Here is a 27,919-nt window from a genome sequence, read left to right as displayed (position 1 = left end):
GCCAGAAATTATCCTCCTCTCCAAAAAAACCACAAAAAACATTGTAAGACAGAAACAATAAAATAAGGTACATTACCTGTTGTGCAGTTCTTCATTGCAAAGGAATCCACAGCTGCAATGCTCCTGTTCCCATTAGCAATGTACTCCAGTGAGATCCGAAATGGTTTCTCCATATGTCCAACTCTTCTTTGTAGCAGCACCCATCTGCTCTCACCATATAGCAAGAGGAAACAACAAAGGAAAAGAGAGATAAGAAAGGCTACTTTACAAAGGCCAAAGCCTCCACAGAAGCAGCTCCACATGTAGCCGCTCATACTACAGCCCCACCACCATCCTCTCACAGTGCTCTCAGTCAGGGACTCCCAGGGATTTTATAAAACCAAGCTTCTAATCACCAAGATTTCCAAAAAGCTAAATGTGGAAAACCCAGCTAAATAGTGGCTCTTCTGTCACATTTTGCTCCTGGACTTCTTGCAAATGTCAGCCTGCTGTTTCACGGGAGCTTTATTTTTACTGCAAAGCAAGCTGTGAAATCTGTAGCACACATGCATACCCCCTCTAAGTATCACTCCTCCTGCTTCTTGCTGGCAAAGGCTGTTACAGTCAGACTAAGGCAATGAGTCAGTCTCAAAGGCTTGCACTGCACTGCTGGTTCATGTAACATACAGGAAGCACAACTACTAAAACATACCATTTCTCCTGGCTTAATTTACTCTCTGAGATGTGAGAGGACAGAATGGGCTTGCTTTCTTCAATGTCCATTTTCTACTAATCAGCTTTTTCTAATCAGCTAATTTTCTACTAAATCAGCTGCTACACCTGAGACATCTTGCCAGCTAGCATAAGAACTGCACTCAGATGCTCAGTTACCAGTTCTGACACATCACCTCTGATTTAACATCTGATTACACTGGTGTCCAGCAAGACATGTCTAAATCCAGGTAGTAAAAATATAAGTATCTGCCTTTTCCTGAATGTGCTGTAGCACTTATCTGCCTGCAAGTCTCACTTCAGTGCCTGGCAATGCTATAGAGAAGATTATTCTAGGAGTTACTGAAAAACACCTGAAAGATATTGCAGTCAAAGGTCACAGCCAGCAGAGCCAATGGCAGAGCTCAGGGAGCATTGGGGCAGCGCTCTCAGCCATAGGGTTTGCGTGGTGCCATGTGGAGCCATGATTTGGGCTCAATCCTTGTGTCCCTTCCAACCTGACAACCCTTCCAACCTGAAATTTGACAATTTCTAGGAATAAAATAACAGTGGTAATGCTCTCTGGTCCACTTATTTATTTATTTATTTATTCATTTTAAACTGTGCACAGGCTGCCAGTAAAAACACTTAATGACACCATTTGTGAAGGGATGCCTTCCAACAGGAAGCTTCAGCAGCTACAGAATGACCATCATCCATTTCACGCTGTTTTGCTTGCTGCCTGGTCACTCACCATAAACACAGAGATGAGAAACTCTCTGCGAATCCATTCAGGTCATTACTAATCTACTTCTTCATTTTTCTTTTTTGTTACACAAAAAAAGCAGCACCAAGCAAAAAAAAAAAAACCCCATCTCTTTTCAGCATACTGGAAATGGAGATAAACAAGACAACAGGTAATTATAAAGCCTACTACAAAACATCTTTTATTGCTTCAGCTGCAAATTTTAAGATGAGAAGGAAAACTTACTATATTTCTTTCAGTTGATTTCAAGGACTCAGTATTGAGTCCTTTTTGAGGAATACTGTTTTTTGTTAACATAATTGGTCAGAGCAACAAATTTTTTATTGCTCTTTCACACCATCCTCTTGAAACATAAATGTTTCCTTATCAAGTACCTCCTATCATCCCAGTACGTACTGGGTTATGCATGTTCATGTGTGTGTCTCTCCCTGTGCTTCCCTCACTGCACCATTTGCACCAACAGCTATTTGTGCCTGCTACAAGCGAGGATCAATACAAAATCTCTAACCCTATCCCACTAATAGATAGGAGACTTTTCTTTGTCCCAGCAGTAGTAGACACATTCTTTTTCCTCAGCAGAAACACAGCAGTGTCACTACACCCTGACCAATATGACAAAATTCCCATCAGGCAAGGAAGATGCCAACAGGTATGTATGGACCTAAATAAAAGCCCTAAGCAAGGGCTGCAAAGAAGTTCTGACAATAGCTAATTGTTCAGTTCTTATCTGAGAAAATCTGATTTCCTTTTTCCCTGTGGTTTACCATATTTCTTTCTCCACTCCCTTCCAATCCCAACATCAAGACTGCTAAGCTTTACGAATCTTCCATCTTCCACATTCTTCTGACTCCTATGCCTGAAGTTCCAGCTTCAGAAGGTGATGCTTAGCATCCTCTCCTTTTCAATTCCCCTCATCCAAATAGATAACTCAATTTTTACTGAAATTAAATAAAATGAAGCACTGAATGTGGCTTAAATGCCTAGCTTCTCTATGCATGCATTATTTCTTTTGATGTCATCACAAGTTAGGTATATTACAAGGATTAAGGGTATGAATTTCCCTACAAATAGGATAGAAAACAGCCATAGATCTAATTTTTGTTATGAACTACAGAAGCATCTATATGTCACAAAAATTGTTCTCCTCAGTTTCAGAAGACTGATGGATTTTAATTCCAAGTACGCAGTGGCTCTCAACAATGATTTCCATTTCTGTGCTACCACTAACCCTCTGGATAAATGTGCCAGGAGTTTTAGGAATTGCTTTTCTGAGTTACTGGCGCAATAACTTTAGTTTGAAATTCTCAGGCTTCTCATAGTTTACCACGGAAACTTTATTAACTCCCAGAGCTGTTGCCAAGCAGGTATTTTATTTCACTGCAACACAAGGCTGGAAGAGGCAGATTCACTTAAGTCCAGATTCATAAAAAAATATATTCAAACCAATTTCTACAATAGACTGCCTGAGACTCAAAGATTCACGTGAAATGAATTCCCAAGTATTAGACCGTTTCTTCATGGACACAAAAATAAATGACCTGAACATGACACTAACTGGTAGATTTATTAGGGACACTGAAACAGCTACTGGATCAGAGTATACAGAGACCCATGGTCAAATGAAGATAAGAATCAATTCTGCTGTCGTTTCATGACACAATGGAGACTCTGATCTCCGCATCTTTCCATACAACACCCTGAATGTAACAGAAACGCGGTCACTTGAAGATCTTTTAATACAGGCTTTCTGACAGCAGCAAGATCTATGTAGGTCACTCTGAAAGCAACATCTCCTATTTATTTCCATGGAAAGTACAACAGATAGAAAGAACATAATAACACTATTTGATAAAGAAGAATCTCAGCTACAAACCAGTTTTTCAACACAACCATTAGCTATGCCTTTTCACCAAAAGGACTTTCCAACACAAGAAAAACATGAGCTTACCAAAGTGAGTCCTGCAAACAGCCACAGAGATTATTAAGGTGCTGGTACATCTGCTGTATGAGGGGAGGCTGAGAAAACTGGGATTGGTTAGCTTGTGGAAGGGAAAGCTCACAGAGGATTTTGTCAGTGCTTTTATGTTGTGGAAGGGTATCAATTCAAGAGAGGCAGACAGTGATATCTAATGAAAGGACAACAGGCGATGTGCACAGATTGGAATTAAAGAGATCCCATTTAAAGACAAGATTAATCTTGTTAATCTAAGGGTAATTTAGCAATTGAAGAGGGTGCTCAGAAATGTTAGTCTCTGTCCTTGGACATATTCAAAACCTGACTGGATATGGCCCTGAGTAACCCCTTCTTTCTGACCCTGCATTGAGCAGCAAAGTTGGACAAGTCAACTCCAGAGGTACCTACCTTAATTATCCTGTGATTCTGTGAAACCTCACTCTCAAAAGAAAGCTATAGCAGATAACAGATCTTTCCTGTTAGCCTCTGCATAACCTCCAAGCAGTATACAGAATGATGAATTGGACTGGGAAGCTGACAACTGCAAGGACAAGTGCATCAGTTGTAGCACATATAGCTATAATCTCCACATAGCCTTCAACAGCAAAGCCTGTTTTTACCACAGCATCAGCCATAACAGCCATGAAGATCTCTCTACCACAAGCAATAGTTCAACAAGACCACAGTTTAACATCTTAATGCAGTGTTTTAGGCTGTAAAGCAACAGACCATAATGAATTGATTAGACACCTCTCAGTCTTGTTTCAACAGGTGAAAGCCACCCAACAAAACTTTCACTGAAGTTATGGTAAGAAAGAAGTTGGCTCAGATATCTAAAATCTGGAATTAGCAAAGATGTAGGCAAACATACAGCAGCTTTGTCTTCAGTGACAGAATAGCTCAGAATCACAGAACCGTGTATTTTTAGATTTTGGACAAGCTCAGACTTATATATTAAATAGAGAGAATTTGTTGCTTAATGAAAGTCTGGACTAAACTCATTGTTTCTCTTATAAGGCTGTATTGTTGTTCCCCAAACCACAAAATGCTGCTGTCAGAAACTAACCACAGTACAAGATCTGAATTTCCAAGTATCCATCTATGGACTCATTCACACTCTGGAAAGTGAAGGTATGCTGGAAACATAGAACTTCCACAGCCCTAAAAGAGTTATGTGATCAAACAGACCACAGCAGTCATGAAGAACATGAACTGTTTCTCACTGACCTCACCTTCTTCTTCGTGTTACCTCTGACCTTCTGTTCATAATTCTGTTTGCCGGTTACACTCCCCTCCATTTCATATGTAGTTGAAGCTGTAGTTACCCATATGTATTTCAAGGCAAAATTCACACACGGCATGATAAAGGAAGTGAAATATTGAAAGCTGACTTTTGAGAATGAAACCTTGTTAAGGACAGGATTAAATGATATATATATATATATATATATATATATATATAGACACACACACACACACACATATATATAAACACATATATGTATATGTTCCTAGGAATCCGAAATAGAATTTTCCCCCTTTACCAAATGAATTGATGAAAGAACATAACTTGCTCCATCCTACATGCCACTGCATAATTATAAACAAGTTTACAACAGGCACTAACCTTGCCTTCACGCTGCTCCAGACTTACTTGCCCCATAGGAACAAATGGGTACTGCATAAACAAAGAACCAGACTAGATTTTTTAGGCTGCAGAAAACAGGATTTTTTCTTTTTTTCAGAAGCTGCCATTATAATTCCGAGACAGAGAAAAAAAAATAACACTAACTATAGTTTTTTGTTGTTGTTGTTTAGTCCAAACGATACAACACACCGCTCTGTAATTGCTTTTAATGATCAATTTTAAATCAACTTCAGTTTACAGATCTTAAAATTACTTAAAAGACATCAGAGTCAGAATTTGATGGATGATGATATACTTAATCTTAAAAAGGATCTAGTTCCTAATACGACAACAAATTAAGTCAGTGTATAGTAATACAAGACATTTCCTCTATTGATTTAATGACAATTGTCTACCTGCCCCTTGCTATGGCCTCATGCATATGAAATAAGGAATGGTTAGGGATAGGTTATATGCAGTTAAAACTTCTATTAGTGCCTCTGGATCAGACCTTTAATAGCCCCATTCTACCGGTTTCCACAATGCTTCTCAGTTGCTCCTTCAAACTGCATTTTGAAGTTGTATTAACAAAAGTTTTGCCGTGAAAAAAGATGGAATTAATTGCAATCATTTTCTATTCCTTTCAATGTCTCAAAGAAAAAATACACACATGGGTTTTGATGTATAAAACTAGTGACTTCCATACAAGAAAATACTATATAGTTCTTCTAGGCCTTGCTGATGGGTCAGACAAACACATAATTACCTTACCAGAACAAGATGATTCTGGCTCCAAAATGCAATGATACAGCCTCCCTCATACTGGGGAGGAAGTCAACTCTACCCTTTTAGGATTGCACTGCTGGGTCCCTTTGTACAACCAGACCTTTTAGAGATATCAGGGCAAAAGATGCTTTAGGTTTCAGTGAGATGAGTAACCCACGAGATACCTTTAAGTCATACTTAGGTAACACTGAAAGTTTGCAAGCAAGCTATTAGAGTTTCATTATTATTAGGAACTTGTCCTGTACTTAGAGCACGCTACAGGACCACAATACAATGACTGTATGTAGATTTTTTTTTCAAATAGATTTTTATTTTTGATAGAAAAGCTATGAAAAATTATGTTATCCAGTTAACTGTTATAGAATTAAAATATTAGTGTTTTCTTAACCTCTTTTCTGCCTTGTGGAAAGGTCAGTGTTTCAAAGGGGATTTTTTTGTTGTTGTTTTTACTAACCTGGTTAAAGCAAATTTCCTTCTCTTTAAAAACTTATATATGAATGCTTCAATAAACTGAATCAGGTAAGTATCTGTTCAGAACTGCAGCCAGCCTCATAATTCAATCTAATTTGTGTTTACAAATAAGATTCTTTTAACAGCGTTGAATACAGAGGCCCTGAAAGAAACAGCACAGAAACTCAGGAGGATGTAAAGAAGGGCAACAAGATTAGGCTGCTCAGCAGAGGACCAGCTTCTTTCCAGCAGAGTCAAGTGGCGTTCTGACATGTAAACACACTTAAGTTTTGCTTTTTTCCTTACAGAAAGCTAGACTTAGCTTTCATATAGCCTTTTAACCATATTACCTTATAACCATATTACACCTTTAAATTCTTACACAGATCCCACAGCTCCTTTGCAAAGAAATCAAACACTTCATTTTTCAGGTGGATGAAAAGAAGGCATAGAAAGGCTATATGACTCACTCAGTCACTCAATAAATAGATGGCAGAATGAAGATCAGAGATAAAAATTTATGATACTTATTCCCACGTTCTAATCCACTGCATCATGCTGCTTCTAGTGACAGTAATTAAATCCCATGCTTCAGAGAGTAATTTAATTGTCTTTGAGGATCATAGGGAAATTCCATTCTTTCAACCCAATGTACATCATTGCAATTTTTCTTTTTAGGTATACCAAAAAGTAGTTCCTTTTTTTAATTTAAATAGTAAAAGTGAAACATTATTGATGTTAATTACAGCCAAATGTGGCTACTGCTTCAGGAAGACAGGAGGTCTCTTCAAAGAGAAGAGTACAGCACTAAGGTATTCTGAAATAACTGAGTTCTCAATAGCTGCATGTAGGAGACCAATTAAATAGGAATCCTTTCCTCTGCTCTCAGCAATGACTTTTCATAACGCAACTAAAGGAAAGTACAGATAGTGCGGCTGTTCAACATCTGCAAACTGGAATTAACACTTGGAAAACGTTAGGTTCAAAGGCCGAAAGAGTGGATGAAAGGAAAGTTTCTACTTGAGAGAACAGCTGTGCTCAACTCTGTATCCTTTAGAGATATGCTGCAGTTATCTACAAGCTTTAATAGCCTGGACTTCAAACTTAAGTATCAATACACCCAAAGAAAGATGAAGAAAGAACTCTTGGATGATAAAATTCAGAAAGTTCAGAAAGGTTTATTGAGTATCTACTCCAGGCATTCTCACCCACAGCAAGACAGTACCCAGCTTTCTGTAAGAGGCTCCTAAAACCCACAGAAAACTTAAGAAAATAATAATAATAATAATAATAATAATAATAATAGTAAAAATAAGGAAAAAAAGAAAATAAGGCAAAAAAGAAAATAAGGAAAAAAAGAAATATATCAGACATTTCCACAAACAAAGACTGGAAAATAAACATCACATAAATCTATGCAATACAGACAGCTTATAAACAGGCAACATGAAGGGTAGCATGAGAGGAAATTGCAGGAGTGAAGAAGGAAGGTGGACTTCTGGATAAACAGCCTCCTTTTTCAACTTAATTTACCTCCTTCAAACAGACTTTCCAAAGAAATGACTCATTAAGAAGGACCTGAATCGAAGAAGATGAGGGGTGGAGCACAGAAAAGTCACAGCTATTATTGCATATATAGAAGGTATTACAGCAGTTATGTTACTGGGCAGGAGAGGGGTTCTCTGAATTGTATGAGTGAAATTTGAATGGGGAAAAATCTTAATTAAAAAAAAAAAAAGAGCAAGTAAAACAATTATTTTATCACTGTATTCAGAGAAATGGAATCTGCTTACCAGAGCAAATGGTACATCAGAGGCTGACTAGACTGTACTACAGCTGAAATTTCAATTTTGAAGTGAGAGAAATGCACAGCTTCCGTTCAGCACTGCTGCAATCACTACACTACTATCCTAATTGATAACAATGTGCTCACAACATTACCGGATTTGGAATGTATGTGAGATTACTACTTGCTGTATAGGTTCAAATATAAGAAACTAAGGACAGGACAAGCTTTTGCCACACACACTCAGCTTGTTCTGCCCCATAGATCGAATCTCCCTTTTAGTACTGGACAATTCCAAGAAACAGAATCCTAAGAGGCTGTGAAGAATGCCCCAAAGGGAAGCCAAGAGTAGCTTTCCACATCTGCCACTGTCTAGAAATACATGTTTAAGTCTCTCTCTGGGATATCAGCTTCCCAGAAGTTGGAGCACAGGGATGTTTAATTTAGCATGGCACACATTTGCCTGTTAAGTCTCAACTTTTGGCACGTACACTTCCTCTTGGCATAAATAGGAACTCTTGACAGGAAACATGCCTAGCAGACAGACTCCACGAGATGCTTTAGCATAACTTACAGGCTTCTCACTGTCAAACAAAAGGTACCTAAACCAAGAAGCTTTCTTCCTTGGATTAAAATGACCAGAGAAACTGAAGGTGTTTTAAGTGATTTCAAAGGAGCATGAAGGTCATGTCTGTCTTTAGTGTTTGACAATAACAAAAACAGGTCTTGTTAAGGATTCTCAAAATACAGCAAGTCCTTCCAATGCTGTTAGTTGTTTATAAAACTATATACTTGGTAGCTGAGGATATTGAGGATATTATGTAGATATGCAAAGCATCCATGCAGCTGATATACTGTCATCTCACCAACAGGTAAAACAAACTGAGAAGAAACACCAATACTAGGGTTACTTGACATTAATCATTTGTTTCACTTCACATCAAGAGGATTTCTCCATGCACTACCCCCTAGGACTGTTCCCTTGCTATTCCTCCTCTCCTGAACAGAACAGAACCATAACCTGAAAGCTGCAGGCTGACCTGGAAGACATGATAAATTTTTCAGCCCTTTTGTTCTGCAAAACTCCCACATGTTCTGTCTGAGTACTTGCTTCAGAGTAAGATTTTACCTCTTTCACCAAAATTTAGATCTATTGATTCTCAGCATCTCCCAATGACCTCTAATTTTCCTTAACAAACATAACCACAAAGCTCTTAGTCTCTGTATCTGACATGAGCAATCAATACTGCTGAATAAAAACTAACCTTTTAGACCACAGTGGCTCTCACCTTTAACTAGCTCAAAGGTTTTATGCATTTCCAAGTTGTTCCTGGGTGAACCAGCTTCTGGGTAATTAAGAGTTCAGAAGCTTCTAAACAACCCTTTTTGTATGGGTAAACTGTCTCAGGACATACTGAACCCTGGCTATTAGGCAAAAATCCCATCAGAGTATTCAAGCAATTGTATTTTAGTCAGTAATTGCATCTAAACCACAGCACTACCCAGTACATCCATGTTACTCCCAGCTTTGTCATTAGCTCACACAAGGATGACTTTCGACCAATTAAGTGCATTCATCTGACACGAGAGAAACTCTTCTTTCCTGGACAGCAATTCAAAAATGAGCCAAACACAAAGATAAAGAAATGCAACAGTTAAAGGAAGATATGCTGGGAAACTATACTACTTGTATACTTGAAACCTTCCGTTGGTTTCAAGTCTCCAGGCTTCAACAAAACCTATAACAGCAGTTTAGCTGCATTAAGAAGGCAAAGAGAAATGGCTGAAGAACAACTATAAGACTGGAGCCTTAATGAATTCCCATGGACCCCTCCTAATGCTCTGCTCAATTACAGCACAATTCACAAAGATTTTTCTCTGTATGCAGAAAAGAGCTCAGAACAAAAATCAGTATAGAATATAAGAATAATGACCTTTTGGTCTAGTAATATTTTATATTCACTTGAAGTTGAAGTCATTGAGAATAACTGAGAATTAAGATGCCTGATCATGTAGGAAAAAATGAATTTAGTCCAAATAGTTTTAGAATGTAAGAGAAGCCATTTCCCTACCCCTTCCCTTTTCCTTCTACCATTAAAAGCCAAGATTACAACAGTGCACTAAAAGCCATAAGAAATTCTCCGCATTAGCAGTATCTAGTAAGTGCCCACGTTTGAGATTCACATCTAAGTAAAGGCACAGAACGTGCCACAGATCCATCAACATTTCGGAAGGTGAATGAATAAAGTACTCAGAGAGCAGAGCAGCTGTTTCAATTAGAGCATTAGCAACCCAGGCCCTGAGCACTTGGTACTCTGGGAAGCTCAAGGAAGAGTGGGGAACAGAGCCATCTTTATGGATTATAATTAAAAGACCAAGGCCAATTGCACATTATGTTCAGAGCAAACAGGCAGCAAATGCTTTGGTTGCAGTTGATCATTTTCTGTTTCAGCCTTCCACATTTTTGTTTTTGCTTTGCAAATGTGAACAAACTCCTGTGGCACTCCCACCCTGCTGCTTATCTGGTTTTCAATTTTACTTCACTAGGAAATAAAACCCTAACATATTCTCTTCTCCTCTCCTTCTTTTAAAGACACAAGTTTCAATCCTGAAGCACTTGGTGGATCCAGAATGCCCCTTGTAAATCATCACTCCTTTGCAAAAGAAAAAAGAAATGTTGAATCTACATATTATGTTTCATGCCTGCTAATGCGAACAAGAATTTGCCTTAAAACGCCTGTTAGTTGGACATTCATTTCTCAAACAGCAACCGTTATACAGAAATTAATAGTGTTGGCTCAAAGACACACACAAGAGATTCCTTCCTCCTTGTGGGAATTTCTGTTCAACCACATACAGTAAAAATGGCCAAATAAACCAAACTGATTTTTACTAAACGCCAACTAAAAAATCAGCTCTATTTCCCCCACCATAACGAAGCACCAACATAATGTAGTTACATCTGGACTGAGTTCTATCAGAATTTTAGCAGAGCACTACAGCATGCTGTGCCCAGAACTTGAAAATGAGATGCCGGGGAACATGTTGCAGTCCTCAACATGCAACGCTGAATGATGTTTGGTTGATATGAAGGTGGAGAATCAGAGATGCAACACAGGAGCACATCACAAAAGACACTGCTAAAGGCTCACAGAAACTGCAGCCTGTGGGCAAAGCTGTAGATTTGGCAACCTCTGTGAACCACATTACTTTCTAGAAGAGAGGGCAGGCCGTCTTTGCTAGAAGCCCTGAACACAGCCTCCATCCTTCTTGTAATTCAGACGTAACTCCTACCAGTAGAAGAAACATTCATCAGTCCTCCAGTAACAGGAGGAGAAACAGCTTCCAGACAAGTTGCTAAGTTATAGGAATAGCTTGTGTAATATATGCATAACAAGCTGGAACATGTGACACGTGAGACCAGGTTGCCAGACATAGGATTGCTTAACCTGGAGAAGTACTCTGCTTGGAGCAGGGGTGTTGGACTAGGTAGTTCCCTGATATGCCTTTCTACCTCAATCATTCTGCACATGTAATAGATGCTTCATTGGCTAAAGATAGGCCTTCACTGCTGTTTTCTTTAACAAAGCATGCTGACTCGCTGACACTATTGTGTTGATCCAATGATCAACGACACTTTAGGCTCAATAGAAGCCACCGTGTCTATTTTTCTCTTCCTGCTATATGCTCAGATCTTCAGTGCTATGAGCCTCATTTGCACTGTAACAGGATACACAAATAAGAAAATGCACATTATCAATGACTTACTGAAGTAAGTTTTGCTTCTCTTGATGTAGGCCTTGAAAATGAAAAGAGCCAGAAAAGCAACAAGTTATTCCTGAAACTTCAATTGAATATTTTGAACATTGCTCCCCTTTAAATTTATTTCAGAGTGACAGAACCATTTTATTCTTAAGTGTGCAATACTAAGTATCCAACAGCCTTTGCCCTTTATACATCTGGCCTGTGCATGTTTTATTTTGTACTTTGTTTCCCAGTCTCTCTTCTCCGTGAATGGAAACGAGAAGAGGAGGAGAACAGTTTATTTTTTCTTGTTGTTTTGTGTTTGCAAAGGGTAACATTCAAAACAGAAAAATTTATACATCTGTGTGAACAGGGCACTGCAAGGGTGGATCATATGTAGGCCAGAATTTCATCTGTCAAAGAGCCAACACAAGCAAGAAGATACGGAGAAGACTGTGGGAGAGCTGGAGATCCTTGGTGAAAACAATAGCCTAGCACCAGACAAACAAAAGCAGAGAATTTAAATAGCTCAAGCTCAGCATGGACTGACTTCTTGTGTAAACTTCTTCTGCCTTGGCCTCCTATTTAATTCCTTTCCTCTAGCTCTTGGGACGTCAGGGTGCAGTCACGAGTTAAGAGTAAGAAACAACGCACAGTACTTAGCATTCCTTAAAAGGAATGAGAAAATTTCTACAGCATTTCACCAAAACAATAATAAAAAAAAATAAATTGAAAAAAGAGGGTAGAGTGATATTTTGCTAGAGTGGAAAACTAAGCCGCACAAATTATAGCCCACAGGAAACCTCCATTGTCCGTCATTTGCTTTTGGCTTAGATATCTCTACGAATAACCTTCACAGATGTATCTGATAACATCAGAAATAACACAACTGAAACTTACAGGCATGGATCAGAAATCACCTCTAAACAGACACTGCTACGTCAAAGGGAATCATAATAGCGAATTTCAACATCATCACTTATTCTGGGAAACAGGAGGTAGGGACAGTATGAAGAAAAAGGAAAAAGAATGGAGAAAAGGTGAAGATAGCAGATTAGGGGCACAGGATATAGACTCTTAAAAAAAAGAAATCTGTAGAGCTGGGTGAGACTACTGAGCTTTGGATCACCTGAAGAGGGTGAAAAAACCAATCCCATTACAGTGGAAGACCAGAATGCCATAGACTAACTAACGCCCCAGCTCCTGCTAGTGATTGTTCCCCACCTTCTGTTCCTAAACTTAAGTCATATGTTTTAAGTCAGCCATAAGCTGCTGGTGATCAAAAGCTGTTTGACTTTAACAGTGCAACAGGGTCAGAGCCTTTTCTGCACACTTTTAATGTATTTGCTTGAAAGGCTAAATTCTGTTAGTGATGGTGACCAGACTGCAAGGTTGAATAACACAGCTTTTTTAAAACAAAATGAATACAACAGAACTGCCAAATCTCACTTACCAACAGGTTTTTTACTCTCTGACGACAAACTATGCTTGGACATCAGACCATAGGTTCAGCTCTCTAAATTCTACTAAAAAATCTGCTCAATTTCAACATAAATACTTTAGATTATAAGAACTACAAAATTTACTGGAGAGTTCAGTAATCCTTCATTTTTAAACTTATCTTGAAGAAAAGGATGACTCTAGGTTATGTTATGCGCCAGCAATGAAGGCAAAGTGTCAACAGAAACACATAGACAGAGCCAGGGCAGCTGAAACATCAATAAGAAGGAGACTGGTAAAGCAGAGATGGAAAAAAATCTAGAAACGTGAACAAATGGCATGCAGAAACTTAATTCCTATAGACATGGATTCATATTTATGTGATGTCTGATGAAGTACAGAAGGTGAAGATTAATATTCTCACCCTGACTACAACTCCTCCATTTCAGGGTGAGGCTCATTTGAGAAGCAAGCAGATATCAAGACTAGGTTTTTTTGCTTACCATTAAAAATTACTCCTGTCGTTTACCATCTAAACATATTGGCACTGCAGGAAGACATCCCTGAATAAATGGAACACAGTCTCAGAAGTGGATAAATCCACTTAATACATTAAAAAGAGTCAAAAATGTCAGATGCATGCTGAATGTCTGCAGTCCTTAGAGTCGTGTCTGAAAAGTAATGAAAATGGCCATGATTCTGCTTCTGGGCAGATTTAGGTTTACAGCCAGCTACAATCTACTGCAGCAAACCACCACAACTTGGGCAATAACAAACTGCATGTATTAGCATAAGTTTCCTTTGAAGATTCAGACCCCTATCTAAATTCTTTTTTTCTGATCTGAACGTATTTACTTAATCCTAGCCCTAATCCAAAGAAAGTTTCTTGATGGGGCTTTTGGTGTGCTGTAACAGAGTTCTCTTCCAAGTATTTTTTTTATATCCATACGTTCTTCATCTTTCTCCAGCTGCATACAGCAAAGAACTACAGCTGAATCATTTATACTCAGCAGAGGTAAGTTTCTTTAGGCATGATGTATGAAAGCAACAGGTGGCCAGAAAAATACCTTTAGATGTTCCTTCAGTTCAGTCTGCTACAAAAGTGAGTGCAAGCTGACAATACACAACAGCTGTATCCAGCACATAGTAGGTGCTAGAACTTAAGTTCAGCTGCTGGTAGTTTTGGCTGGAAATGCATTTGAAAACTGCTCCTTTAACAAGCCTACCAATAAACCAGTAGGGATTCCAATGGCCAATTACTGGAGAAAGGCTCTCAACAGAATTACTCAATCTTGTAGTCTGGTGGGGAATTAGAGATGTAGTTGCCATTACTAACAGGATTCAGTCAAGAAAATACATTATAAGCATCAGCTGCAAACGAATCCTTCTTTTCTGGGGAAGACAAAGGAAAGCTGAGCTGAACAGAGTACAGATATTTAATAATTTAATTGACTGAAACCTTGATATAACTTAAACTTTGTTTTAAGGTGTTTTAGTTTTTGCATTGTACATAGAAATGTGTAAGTACTGAAAACTGCAGTTATGCAAATACATCAGTAACTCAAGCTTAAATGCGTATGTGCTATCTTCTGGGACACTAATCTTGGGAATGATAATAATGAGATTCAAAACTTCCAAAAAGGAACAGAAATAAGTTAAAGGAGTATTAAATATGCATTTATCAAAGCATCACTTCTGGCATGGCTTCAAATACATACAGCAAGTCAAAGATACTGATTTTACTGCTACCTCAAAAGGCATCTTAAAGTGGTCCTCAAAATAAGGAAGAAAGAGGAAGAGTGTCAAGAGAATTAATTTCTGCTAAGACTGCAGTAAGACCTTAATGCTCTAACAAAGTCTGAGGCATCTTTGTATACAAAACATTGAAGAGACTAAAGATACCCCTGTCCCAATGCAATCCAGGTGCTGTGAAAAGGAGGCATGTTTCTTTTTCTCTCACAATCAGTTGGAAAGAATTGACACTGCTGCTTCCCAAATTTTCATCAGGTCATCTGTTTCAATTTGAAAATCAGAGAAAATCCATTCAATCTGATGCAATTTCACCAGATTTTATTTGAAAGAAGAAACTAACTTCAAAATAGTTTTGTGTCAGCTCTCAGTCTACTTCTATCTTCTTTGTCTTAGTTGCGTTGGACTGACAAGTCTCAACCTGGCTACTGTCTTCAAAGCAATTATATACTAGTGGCAGCATTACAAGTATTTGGTCACTACCCTCCAGTCTGCTCCAGCTATGACCTTAACAGCAGCTTTTATTTAGAAGCTGAAAGCAAGGTCAGTACCCAGGATCTCTTTATTCCTTGAGCTATCCACTCACACTGCAAACAAGAGTGCCAAGTAAAGTCAGACATAAGAAAGCACAGCCTCCTCAAAAATAGACACTTAGGCTTAGTGGAACTATACTATGATTGCTCCACTCAGACAAGAGCTAGACAAATGTTTATACTTTCAGCATCTCTAATCTAGACAATCGGGGAACAACATGCTAGCTGATACTGAATTCACCAAACTGCCATGACCAATCAAAACCATCCATTAATTTCAATATCTAACATATCTACATAGTGTTTCAGTGCCCATCCATACACCAGAAAACCAACATAAGTCACAGCCATCTTTGGCACCTTCTACGGCCCTCAAAGATCATTTTCAAACTATGGCTTATGGTAGAAGTATTGTGGAGTTCTTCAGTTTATGGCACTTTACAGTCAGATCCTTGCAGCTCACAGCAAAAAAGTTATTCTGCAGGGAAGTACCATATGTGATGCTGTGCAGAGTGGCTGAAAGAGCAGACACTCCTACTATATAAATTAGCTCTAATTGGGATAATGTTTTAACCTTTATCTGACACCATTGCATCCTTCCATTTAAAACTCTTATGTAAGAAATAACCTTGCAGGTAATACACAGCCAGTCCTTTAAACACCTCTCTCCAACAGATTTTGTTACAATTTATTGTTAGAGAAGGCAGCTGCTTGGGCATCTCCCTTTGCACGCTTCTGTCTTTGAAAAGATTTTTGTTGTTAATTAGGCTGGTTATCAGACTCCTTGTTTGTAATTTGTGTACCATGCTGCAAAACACAGCTCTGGGAGACATACAAAGTTCCAGTAAAGGTCTTGACCATAACTCTGATTTCTGATTCTCATGGATCCACTGTTAAGCACCAATGAAGTCAGTTAATGCTCAAAGTACTATAATTTGATAGAATGAAAGCATATTTTGTCTCTCTACAAAGCACCAGAATGAAACTTATTTTAACATTTCACTTTTGCTTAAATCTTTAGGGCTGTGTCCTAAAAACAGAAATTTAGAACTATCAGTATCAAACTCAGAGAGTGAATATGCTGGCAAGCACAGCTCTCATAACCATTGATTGGATGATGCTTCTCTGTTAAAGTTTTGATTGCTTCATGAAATTTTTACATTCATTCTTCCCTCAGAATGAATGGAAAATGTTGAGGAATTCTTTACAAAATCATTTTTCCCTCTAGGGAAACTTACTTCCTTTCAGCAAACATTTACTGTTTCCTTTAGTTGTATTTTAAAAAAGGAAAAATGCACTGAGAAATTTTGTGCAGAAATTGTACTGTGGTTTTAAGAGCAAAGCCTCAAATGGTACAGCAAGAACATAACATAAAAAACAAAGTGTTTGTTAATGGAGTTTGACATTTTGGGAACATGATTATGGGATTGTACGTTTACTGTCTTTCCCAAGTCTGCTAGAAGCCATAAAGCCAAAAAGCCAAACACTCAACTGGTATGTTACATTCACAGAATCACAGAATCACCAAGGATGGAAAAGACCCACAAGATCACCCAGTCCAACCATCCACCCATCACCAATAGTTCCCACTAAACCATGTCCCTCAACACAACGTCCAGACATTCCTTGAACACCTCCAAGGTCGGTGACTCCACCACCTCCCTGGGCAGCCCATTCCACTGCCTGACCACTCTTTCAGAGAAGTAATATTTCCTAACGTCCAGCCTAAATCTCCCCTGGCGCAGCTTGAAGCCATTCCCTCTAGTCCTAACCAGGACTCTAACCCTCTAGTCCTAACCTATTCTACCAAGGAAGAGCTGGAAAAAAAAACCCAACATGCCATTCTAATTAAATAGCTAAGGGAGACTACTCTAGAAGAAAAGATCACAGATCACAAACCCTTAGATTAATATAGATAAATAGAAATGCTTACAGTAACTAGATTTCTATTATCTATGCTTCTTCATAGAAAAAAAACAGAGTAAGATAAAAAGTTAAATTAACAGTAATTGTAAATAGCTCTCATTATTCAATCTACTACTGTAGTGAGCTTTAACAAGAATGATCAGTGTTTTCACTGAGCTGGTCATGGGGGGCCAAACTAGTTTTCTCATATTCATGTTAAAACAGGCATAGAGTGAAGCTCTACAGTGAAGACACAGTCAGGTCTGTTCCATGCCACTTGTGGAAGAAGGAAAGCAGGATTCCTACCCTGGACATCAGAAGAGCATCTCACCTCCATCCCTGGAAAGGCAATGGAACGACTTATTCTGGTCACCCTCTTCACACAATTGGAAGAGAAGGTTATCAGGAGTAGTTAACATGGATTCATCAACAGGAAATCATGTTCAATCAACCTGACAGCTTTCTGTGATGTCACCACTGGCTGAGTAGAATGGGGGAAGAGCAGGGCATGTTGCATACTCTGAATTCAGCAAGGCATTTGACATCTGCCACAACAGATCCTTGTTATATTAGTATGAAACTTAGAAAGTATGGGATAGAGGAGCAAGGTAGATTGGTGACTGGCGTACTAGCAAAGCTCAGAGGGTTGCCATCAGTGGCACAGAGTCTGGTTGGAAGCCTGTAAAAACTGGTGTTCCCCAGGGGCTGGAGCTGGGTCCAGTCTTGCTCAACATTTTCATTGATGATCTCCCTTTTTCAGCATTTTCCTTCTTTCTCCTCTTCATGCCATGTGGATGATGGAGAAAGAAGCAGATCAGTATTTCAATAAGATGAGGCAATAAAATTATCTTTTTTCTTTTTTTTTTTTTAATATTAAAAGATAACTACGGCATTGCCTTTGTCAATGTTCTTTTTGAAACAGCCAAAAGGTTGAAAGCAAAAGGAAACTTTGTCCACTGACTCATCTCTCTTTGAGTAACAGATAAACTATAAAAGGCTTGAATTCAGGGCGGGTTTGTTTGTTGTTTTCTACCCTTCTCTCTTTTCACACCTTTCTTTTTTCTTTTATTGTAAGAGAAGGAGGCTTGTGCTGGAAGGCTTGTTAGCTGGTAGGTTATGACTTCACAAAAGCTATAACCTTGCTATACAAGCAGCCCATGGAGAATATTAAATCAGGAAGACTCAAGTTCTATTTCAACTCCTGAGAAACAAGGGGTTTAGGGGAAAAAAAGGGGAAAAACAACAACAACCCACAAGCAAACAAAAAACCATCTTGCAAAAGCTGTCTTGCCATTCATCTGAAGGCTCAAGACTCAACACCCACTGCAATCTCTGGGTGACAGAATGAAGGCAAAGGAGGCAGATCATGATTAGTAAACAGAAACAAGGCCTAGAGCCAAACTGGGGGGAGGCTTCTATGACACTGTGATCTGCAGGCAAAGCCAAGGAGGCCCTGGAAAGGATGACCAGCTGCCAGGGGAGCCCTGGCTTACCCCTGCAACATCTCAGAGTTTGCATGATACCCAGTGCTTGCTTTCTGCTCATTTTGCACCCAACTGCAGTTCTGTAGCTCTGAAGAGGATCAGCTCAAGTACATACCCGACATTTCATTTTATCAGAGCTCTCCTTTCTCTTCTAATGTCCTTTCCTCTAGCATCACATATCACTGTGCACATGGAGGTAGAATGAGGATACACTTTGTACTGAGGCTGTGAAGCAGAAATTGATGACTTTAATCTGCTTCTGGGCTTTTAAACACAGAACGACACATTATTTCAGCATTTGCTCAAGTTGGTATTACTTTCATGTTGTTCTTGCTGTTTGCTCCCAAAAATCGTGCAGGACAATTTCAAGCATTCACTCTCCTGGAGTTCACATAGATGCCTTGAGCAAGCCTGCAATGAAAACCTAAACTTTCTCTGTACATAATGACAGAAGAGCAAAAAGATCTATCTTAACGTTATAGGATTTTGTAAGTTAGAGAGGGAAAATGATCTTATTTCATTCTCTTCCTGAACTTTTCAACTCCTGAGAAAATTATTTCGCATCTAGCCCTAATAGAAGTGAAGCCTCTCAGCTGTTTCAACCACTGTGCCAAGCTGTCTGGGAAACACAGGTTGCTAGAATGTATGAACAGGCTTCTCTTACAGTATCGTTAAAATCAAGCTCTTTCTGCATGTTGGACTTGAGTACCAGGAAAGAAGAGTTTCCATTGGCAGCACTGACAAAACCAGAAATTGTTCTAAAAATGAAGAAAGTCCACAAGGTGTCTGAATCAGTACAGTTCACACCACCACTTGACCTTGTCCTGAACATGATGACATTTAAATCAGCAGATTCTCAAACATGGTATGTTCTACCTTAATGTCTGTGACTCTTTGGTATCATAATTAAATCTCCACAAAGAAAACATTACCAGCTAGTAGAAGGAATATAACAAGGAGCAGAAGAACACAAGGAAAAGAGCACTGGGGGGATTGCTACGGTTATGTCAAAGAAGTCTGTCCTCTGCCACAGGTTAGACCTTCATAAATTTCTGCTCCTTTGCACATACACCATTAATCTCTATCCAGTTACACACACTGAAGGACTCCACAGAGGTCTATTATCTTATGCACTCCCTCCAATATCGACCTTTTCTGAATGACAGAAATTGTTTGATGCAAAGGAAGCCATAACTCTGGACAAATGCTGAGCTTTGCCTGTCCTTCTTTTTCTGAAAGAGCAGAAAGAGTCAGAAAGATTTCTCAAAGAGCAGAACATTAGGATTACAGGATAACATTCGGGTAATTGCTTTGGTGATCAGAACTATTCATTTTGGAAAACAGAGGCAAAAATTGTTAACATTAATTGTTAATTGTTGACTGTATTTGAAGGGTACAAGTGTTACTTGTTGACCGTATTTGAAGGGTACAAGTGTTTGATTACAGCACAGGAAGAAGGAAAAAAATAAATAAAAATAGATGTGCCTTGATCAGAGAAGAAAAATTTGGGACTATACCAAAATTACTCTAATTTTGCAACATTATATGTAGACAGAGATTTAATCCAATCTAAATTTAAACTCAAGTTCAATATTTCAGCAATGGAAACAGAAGACAACCTCAACATTGAAGTAAGGCTTCCAGGTTGGAAACATGAGAAAGTCTGCTTTCATTCAAAGAATTAATCTCTTTTCAAGGAATGCTGGCCCATTTCAAACCAGCACTCTTCAAAGATCACAAAAATTCATCTGGGATATTTTCTGGTTTCTGGAAGATCTTTTTTGAAGGAGAGAGAAAGTCACATACACAGACACAAAAAAAAACCCAACAAAAATCTGAGGCAACAAAATGAATTTGTGAAATGATAAAGCCATTGGATAAGAGCAGAGAAAGAGAATGATATGCTACATTTCCATAAGGCTGTATTGATCAGCAACTATTATTAAAATGTTTACAATAGCTATGAATCAAGATACCAAATTGACTTTATTTTCTAATTGTTTTCATAAATTTGAATTTCAATTTTGGGTCATCTAGTGGATAGGCTCCCATTAAGCCTCAGTTTTCTCAAGGTGAGCAGCCATGTCAACCAAAGACTCTTGAAACTGGCCAAATTAGGTCAGGTATGCCTAAAAGGGCACGCAAAAAAACTAACAGCACCATAGAATGGCTTGAGTTGGAAGGGATTTCAAAGATCACAGATGTCCAAGCCACCTTCCCACAGGCAGGTTTATCAAGCACTAAAGCAAAATTTCCCAGGGTAATTATTTTTATTGTGTTTTTTTTTTGTTTGTTTGTTTGTTTGACTTTTGTGGGATTTTTTGGTTTGTTTGTTTTGTTTTTTTAAATAGAAGGAAGCTTGGAACTACTCAGAAAGATGGCCTCTCCAATGGATTTTCACTGCCCCAGTGAAATACATGCAAGATAATGTTAGAATATTTTGCGTCACATAATGAAAACCTGCTCATTTGTTTCTCAAATTGGGCTTTTAGAAACCAGTGAGTACTTTCAAACCTTTTTTTTTTTTTTTTTTTTCCTCAGCTCACCAATGGAAAATTGCAACCTGCACAGGTTTTATAACCAGACTTTAATAATAAGCTCATAATAAAGTTAATCTCCCCACCTGAGCAGGCTAGATGTGAAAACAAATCAGCATCAGAAGCATTTTAAATTCCAGTCATGAGTGTGATAAGAAAAAGATGGTAAGAAAATGACCGAATTTGTCTTCGGAGTGTGGCTTAAATAACTTCAGTAAATAAACCACAGAGGCATTGGCTGAACAATGAAAAGGAAAAAAAAGGAACTGCACAGCCACTGATTATGTAAGAATCATCTATATTCTGTGCTTTATCAAGCACGTATCTTGTACTAAAAATACTATGATTTACATAATTAAAGACTGTATCATAATGAATATAATTATAAGAGGTAGAATTAAGCTTGGGCAGGAAAACATTTCGCTATTTCATATTCTGAACACTTGATTTTATCCTTCAGTAATATTCTCTGAATGTGTACATATATGTAGGAGCAGAGTAAGCAGGATGTCAGAGACGTACAGCAGTGTCAGAGCTTAATATTCAGAAAAAATGAATACACATCAATTTGATTTTTAATTACAAGATTTGGAGAGTAAGACCACATTACAGGTTGTGAAGGCTCATGGTGGCTTTGGTCAAAATAGCAGTTACCTTTTGCATATCACCATCTTAAGCTAGAAGTGGATGAAAACAGCTTTATATCTTGGTTTCTGAATACTAAAGTAGTACCCCTGTCCTGCCTCAGCTGTGCTCAGGCAGAACCAGAAGTAACCAACTGACTGAGCCCATGGGATCTGAAATATGCAAGTCCTGGTATTTTAACAGGCTTAGGAGCTCTAGTTTTGCTACATAATTTAAGACTTGAAAGGTAAAAACCAAATACATGGCACACATGAGGAAAAAATAGCCTCTAAACCAAACCTCTGAAATCATTCTTTTCTCCACCCCAAAAGACACAACACTTTCAGATTCCCAGGGGTACCTCCAGCATGTTCTGCCAAAGCTGGGCTCACTGCAGCAAGGCAAGCCTCCCACAAGCAAGAGACCTCATGTTATTAAATATCACCATTTAAGTATGTCCACTACCTACCTAATTTTCTTTCACTCCTGTATCTTGCACCACTTTCTTCTCACTAACATTGACCCAATAATTACTCAGTATGTCTCCTTATCCCCATCACTACTGGTACCAAAGCTGTCTGTTCAAAAAGCAAGACTAGATATCTCATTACTTTCAGTCCTTTATCTTCTAGGCATGTTTATATAATTTTATCACTTCATAACTCCAAATGCTTAGAGCTACAAAAGATGGAAAGATAAAGAAGATGAACTGTATTAGTCTAAACACAAACTACAGCTAACAAAAAAGTATGTATTTTTTTTTAAAGCTTTCACAAATTCTCTATTTTTTTCTGTCAAAACCAAATATTTCACAGAAACTTGCAATACAAAAGTTTATAGGCTGCTCTAAAAACAACAACAACAAAAAAGGTTTTAGTTGTCTAGAATCTGTCTCCCTTCAAAAAAAATAAAAGGGAGAGGTGGGGAGGAAAGGGGGAACTAAAGGGGGAACTATCAGGAAATCATCAGAGTTATCTCTTTCTTTCAGCAGATGAATGTTCAGAGGCTTTTTGTTCCTCTGTACACTAAGGTATATAGAGGTTCAAGGCAAGGGAGTTCATCAGATCTCAAGAACCAAATCTGACTGCTGCCAAACAGAACCGACCCATCAGGAGGTGATGCCTGCACTGTGACATAACCCAGAAAGGCAAGGCAACCGCACATCAGGAGGGCTGTGAGTTGTAAGCAGGCAAAACAGTCATGTATCTGCTGTTGTTTTAATAAGCCACAGCTGCAAGAAAGCCTGAGTGAAGCTTGCAGGGCTTCATTCCTTGGTGAAAAACCATTTTACTTTCTAAAGGATAGTCACTTTCTGAAACCCTGCCTGGAGGCTATTTCGATGTGCATTAGATAGTCTCTTTACAAGATCAGTTAAAACAGCTCTCAAACAATCAGTGGTGTTCTGTGGATTACACCTGTCTTTTGAGGGCTTTGAAGAGATGGCACTTATTCCATAGGGTAGGCGCTGGGATGAAAAATCCCCTCTATTTAGTTGAGCATCAGATACAAAGAGGGAGTTGCACCTCGCAGCCCATAAGCCTGAACATTTAACAGAAACAAACAAACGAAAAACAACATACACACTTCATCCTTTTGCTTGTCTATGTGTGCATATACGTCCCTCCTGGTGCAAGAGGAAATTTATATACGTTAAAAAATAAAAAATAAAAATGGAACCATCAGAGCTCTATGGATAATTTTCCACAACTGATCGTACAATGATGGGATATCCCAAGTTGGAAGGGAACCAATAAGGCTCATTGAGTCCAGCACCACCCAGTGATGATTAACTGATTTAAGTTAAATTCACCCTTGTAGAATTTAAAACATGAACACAATCAGAGGTAAATGTGTTACTAAAATGTTCTGCAGACTTGCAAATAATTCTCAGTTTAAATAGATGACAAAATTCTGGTTTTAATATCAGGATAAGTGCCTGAAGGCTTTGTTGCTGTTTTCCTCCTCTCAGGAAGAAAGGTGGCTGTGTGCTTACCATAGTTTACTGGGTTTCAAGTTATTGAAGATAAACTCTCAGTTCCATGTCAATAAACATGAAGAACCAAAGGGAGAACCCAGCTATCAGGTGGGATTTCTCTGGAGTTCTATATCTGAATATGTCTGGTATGAATTCGAATGACAAACACAGTAAAAGGAGTTCCAACTGTTTTCCTTTTGAAGCAACAGGTAGCACCATATTAACTCCACAAACTTTCAGAAGGAAGCCAAGACCCTCACTACCCAATGTAGCCTGTTATTTACTAAGCATCTCCAAAGAACAGTCAGAGATGAACTTGTGGTCAACTTCCACAAAGTCTGAGAAAACACTTCTGAAAACAAATTTTGCACAGCACAAAACTTCCCGCAGATTGGCTTGACCTCCAAAGCATTCACTACAACATCAGTAGATTAAAATACCTCATAGCTTTGGGTTTAAAGCAAAGACTTCTGAGAAGCGTGAAACCCTTTTCAAGTACCTGAGTTTGCAAAGCGGAGATGGATTTATTCTTTTTTAGAGGCTGTTCTGAATCGTAGCTCAGAGTTCTTCAATTTCTGGTCACAGAAGGAACAACATACCCCAAAATAAAACTTCACTTTCTCTTGAAAGAGGTTCTTAATGAGTCCTGAACTTGTACCAGTACAGGGTTTAATTTGCAGTGATGTTTCTTAACAATCACATTTGATCAGATGCCATCTGGCTCTCTGCACCAGCCACAGGTCACAGCTACTGTTCATACATGGTTACCTCTCTCATCATCCCAGCAGACAGGATTAAAACACTATGATAAGTTAGAAACTTGAGCAGCAGCTATGTATTCCAATAACCCCAGAACCTACGCGGAATTGCAGAATCAGAGATCTCTCCCTTATTTAAATTGAAAGCATTAAGAGAGGAATACAATGTGGAATATTTTGATGATCTCCAAGAAATCTACAGGTCATTTAATGACAGTATGAAGATACTTCAAAATGCTGTACTTGGTGCACACCTGGCACAACTTCTGCTGATAAGCCTTGGTAGGTCACTTTACAAGAGAAAAAAATCCGGAAATAGAGAGCAGGAGGCTTCTAACTAGATCCAGATCTAGATTTTGACATTAAATTCAAAACTAAAGCCAAAGCCTGCTCTGAAGTTTCTGAATCAGCTTAGATGCTGTCACTGAAAAGATCTTGATGTCATTATTAAGAACCACGTGCAGAAAGAAATTCAAATGATTTCAAAAATTCATGACTTCACAGCAGTCACAAAAATTGATCCAATAATGGCTGCACATATATGCACAGTTTTACACAATCACACCTTGTTTAGTGTTAATTTCAAGGTAAGAGAAATTACACTGAAGATGTGGGCTATTTTCAGATAGAGTATGCCATTTATGCAGAGTTGAAGAAGCATGTGTTATTCTCATGAGATTATTACACACCTATATATGGTAGTGAAATGACTACTTCACATTTACATCAGCACTACTGGAAGCAGAAGATACATAACAAATATTTAACACCCAGCAGGAATGCTCCTAAATTTCTGTTTCTTTAACAAAATTTGCTGACAATAAATTAGGCTTGACCAAAAACATGATAATGCATTTCCTATAGCTGAGATTTTGAAATGTTTACTTTGTAATCTCTGTGGAGCCATTAAAATTACTGCTGTTGCAGGTCTTATTAAACTCTGCTCTTGTTCAGTAAAGCATATTTGTTTGCATATGTGGAGAATTACAGCACTCTGAGAGACATTTTTGCCTTGGTGACAATTAAATGCATATTGTACCTAAAAGTTACAGCACCAGCAAGCCTTTGTATATGGAACTAGTTTAATTAGAAGGCAGTTTACATATTTCTCAGCCCTGTTTGCTGTCTTTAGCATGCTGGTGAAAAAACTGAGGATGACTAAGATTCCTCCTTCCACTTTTTATATTGGATAAAATACTGTTTATAAGAACTACAACGAACCAGAGCCTTTCACTTGCAGATTGCCAGGTAGTTTCTTCTTCTAAGCAGCCCCTGTAACCTACATGTTCTAGAGAAGTGTACTACGTGCTCAACAGTCATGATGAAATGCCAAGAAAAGGACAGAAGAAAACATTACAGGGCTTTGTTCTGACCAGGTTCCCTCTTTTAGCTGACGATGAACATGACAACATTGCCACCGACTCAACAGTTTTTTGCTGGCAGTATGATTTTTCTGTAAATCTGGTGGGTTTTTTTTTTTCATAATTAATAGGATATGGGTAAGAACATGAATATAGGCAACAAATACGCAGTAAGAAAGTGTGAAGGCATTATTTTTCTCTGTCACACTCGCAGGTTAGCACAGATCGCGGCAGTTTTCAGTCCTCACCTCCAGGCTAAGAGCTTGGTTCATAATAGCATGACTTTATTCACATCATCCACTCTACACAGAAAACATTTATTTCAAAAAGCATTTTTGGAATGCTTTCCTGAGAAGCTGCTTAGCACTCATGATTGTAAGAAAGCAGTGAGAAGAGTCTGTTGAAATAACAACCAAAATTAGCTACCAATTTCACTGTAGCACCTGGGATGTACACAGTCCATAAAGTTAACAATTTAATGCAGGTAGGAAAGACCCCCACACTAACAGGATGGGGTTACAGCAGGAAAGCGTGGGAGAAATGAGAAATACTGCCTATGTTACTGTTAAGCTGACCACAGACAGGTCAAGAGCCATCATTTTGAGCGCACCAATGCTCAGGACCAGGGGAAGCTGTATTCACTTCTCCTCTGCCCTGTTGTGGTATGTGTCTAAACCACAGAGACCACTGTTCTGCACTGAATGCAGTCAGTGGATTTTAGCAAGTCTGAAAAGAATGATGCTGATGATTAATCGGATAAAGTTGGTATTTGTTCCAGTTCAGCTTTAAATGGAGATAGATCCAAATGGTGAGCAATTGGATCTGAATGCAAGCTGAAAAGCAATCATGGAGTTTCAGATGTACACGCTGAGGGAGCAGGTTTGGCTCACTAAAGGAAAATAACGAGGGATTCAATATTCTGATTTAGTCGTGTTTGAAAGTGGATGGGTCCAAGATTTGGTGACCTTAATCACTCCCTTCAGAATTACAGAAGGAAGTTGACACTGAAAACGAGGTAAAACACAGACATAACTAAGCAGAGAGTTATGAAAGGAGAACCAGTTTTGCTAGAGGAATATAAATAAAAATCTACCTTCAACTCTAGTGCTTTCATTCATGTGCATGGGGACTCACGTAATTCCCACTGTTTGGCTTCTGGCACTTGCAGAAATTGTCTTAAATGCTTATAAGCTGTATACTGTTTGGTACTTAGGCAAAAAGCATTCTGTTTCAATGATTACTTGAATGGACAGAAAGTCAGGCTCTTACTGGTAGTTTTAAATTACATACTCTTTTGTTTGCAAGCAGAGTCAGTACATTTTTAGCACGCTAAGACATTACAGCTTGAAACTGCACTATGAGACAGGAGACACTGCGCAGAATAAAAAGCAAACATTTTGCCGATTAGTGTAGCCAAACACCACATTAAAATCAATAAGCAAAGACTTACAAGGATATCAATGATGAGTTTCATACATTACATGTCCCTCGTTGGAATAATATTTATTTATATTGATTTTTTAAATTTTTTTTTTGCCTAATGCTTTTTTTTTTTTTTTTAAAGTCAAAGTTAATTATAAGAAGTGTAGAACATAGTACAGCTGCAAACAGTAAACACTGCAGAGAACTAAGATTAAGGAAATGAAGCTAACTTTGCTTTCCTGAGCTACTAACAGAAAACAAGTCAACTCTGTTTAACAAGCAGCTGCATCTCCCTGGCAGAAGTCACTTTTCCAACTTTTCCTTAAAC

General features: G+C 38.4%; 1 protein-coding gene across 4 annotated transcripts in view; it reads right to left on the bottom strand.

Annotated features, from left to right (window-relative positions):
• Window positions 1-27,919, bottom strand: part of ALK (ALK receptor tyrosine kinase) — a 258,012-nt gene that overhangs the window by 93,839 nt on the left and 136,254 nt on the right. For all 4 annotated transcript variants that reach the window (XM_015856918.2, XM_015856919.2, XM_015856920.2 and 1 more), the window contains exon 5: window positions 77-204. In XM_015856918.2, coding sequence (XP_015712404.1) covers window positions 77-204 — 128 coding nt within the window. The remainder of the gene's footprint in view (window positions 1-76; window positions 205-27,919) is intronic.

Source organism: Coturnix japonica, chromosome 3 (genome assembly GCF_001577835.2).
Source record: "Coturnix japonica isolate 7356 chromosome 3, Coturnix japonica 2.1, whole genome shotgun sequence".
NCBI lineage: Eukaryota > Metazoa > Chordata > Aves > Galliformes > Phasianidae > Coturnix > Coturnix japonica.
The sequence above is the reverse complement of the archived record's forward strand: the minus strand, read 5'-3'. Positions and strand labels throughout refer to the sequence as shown.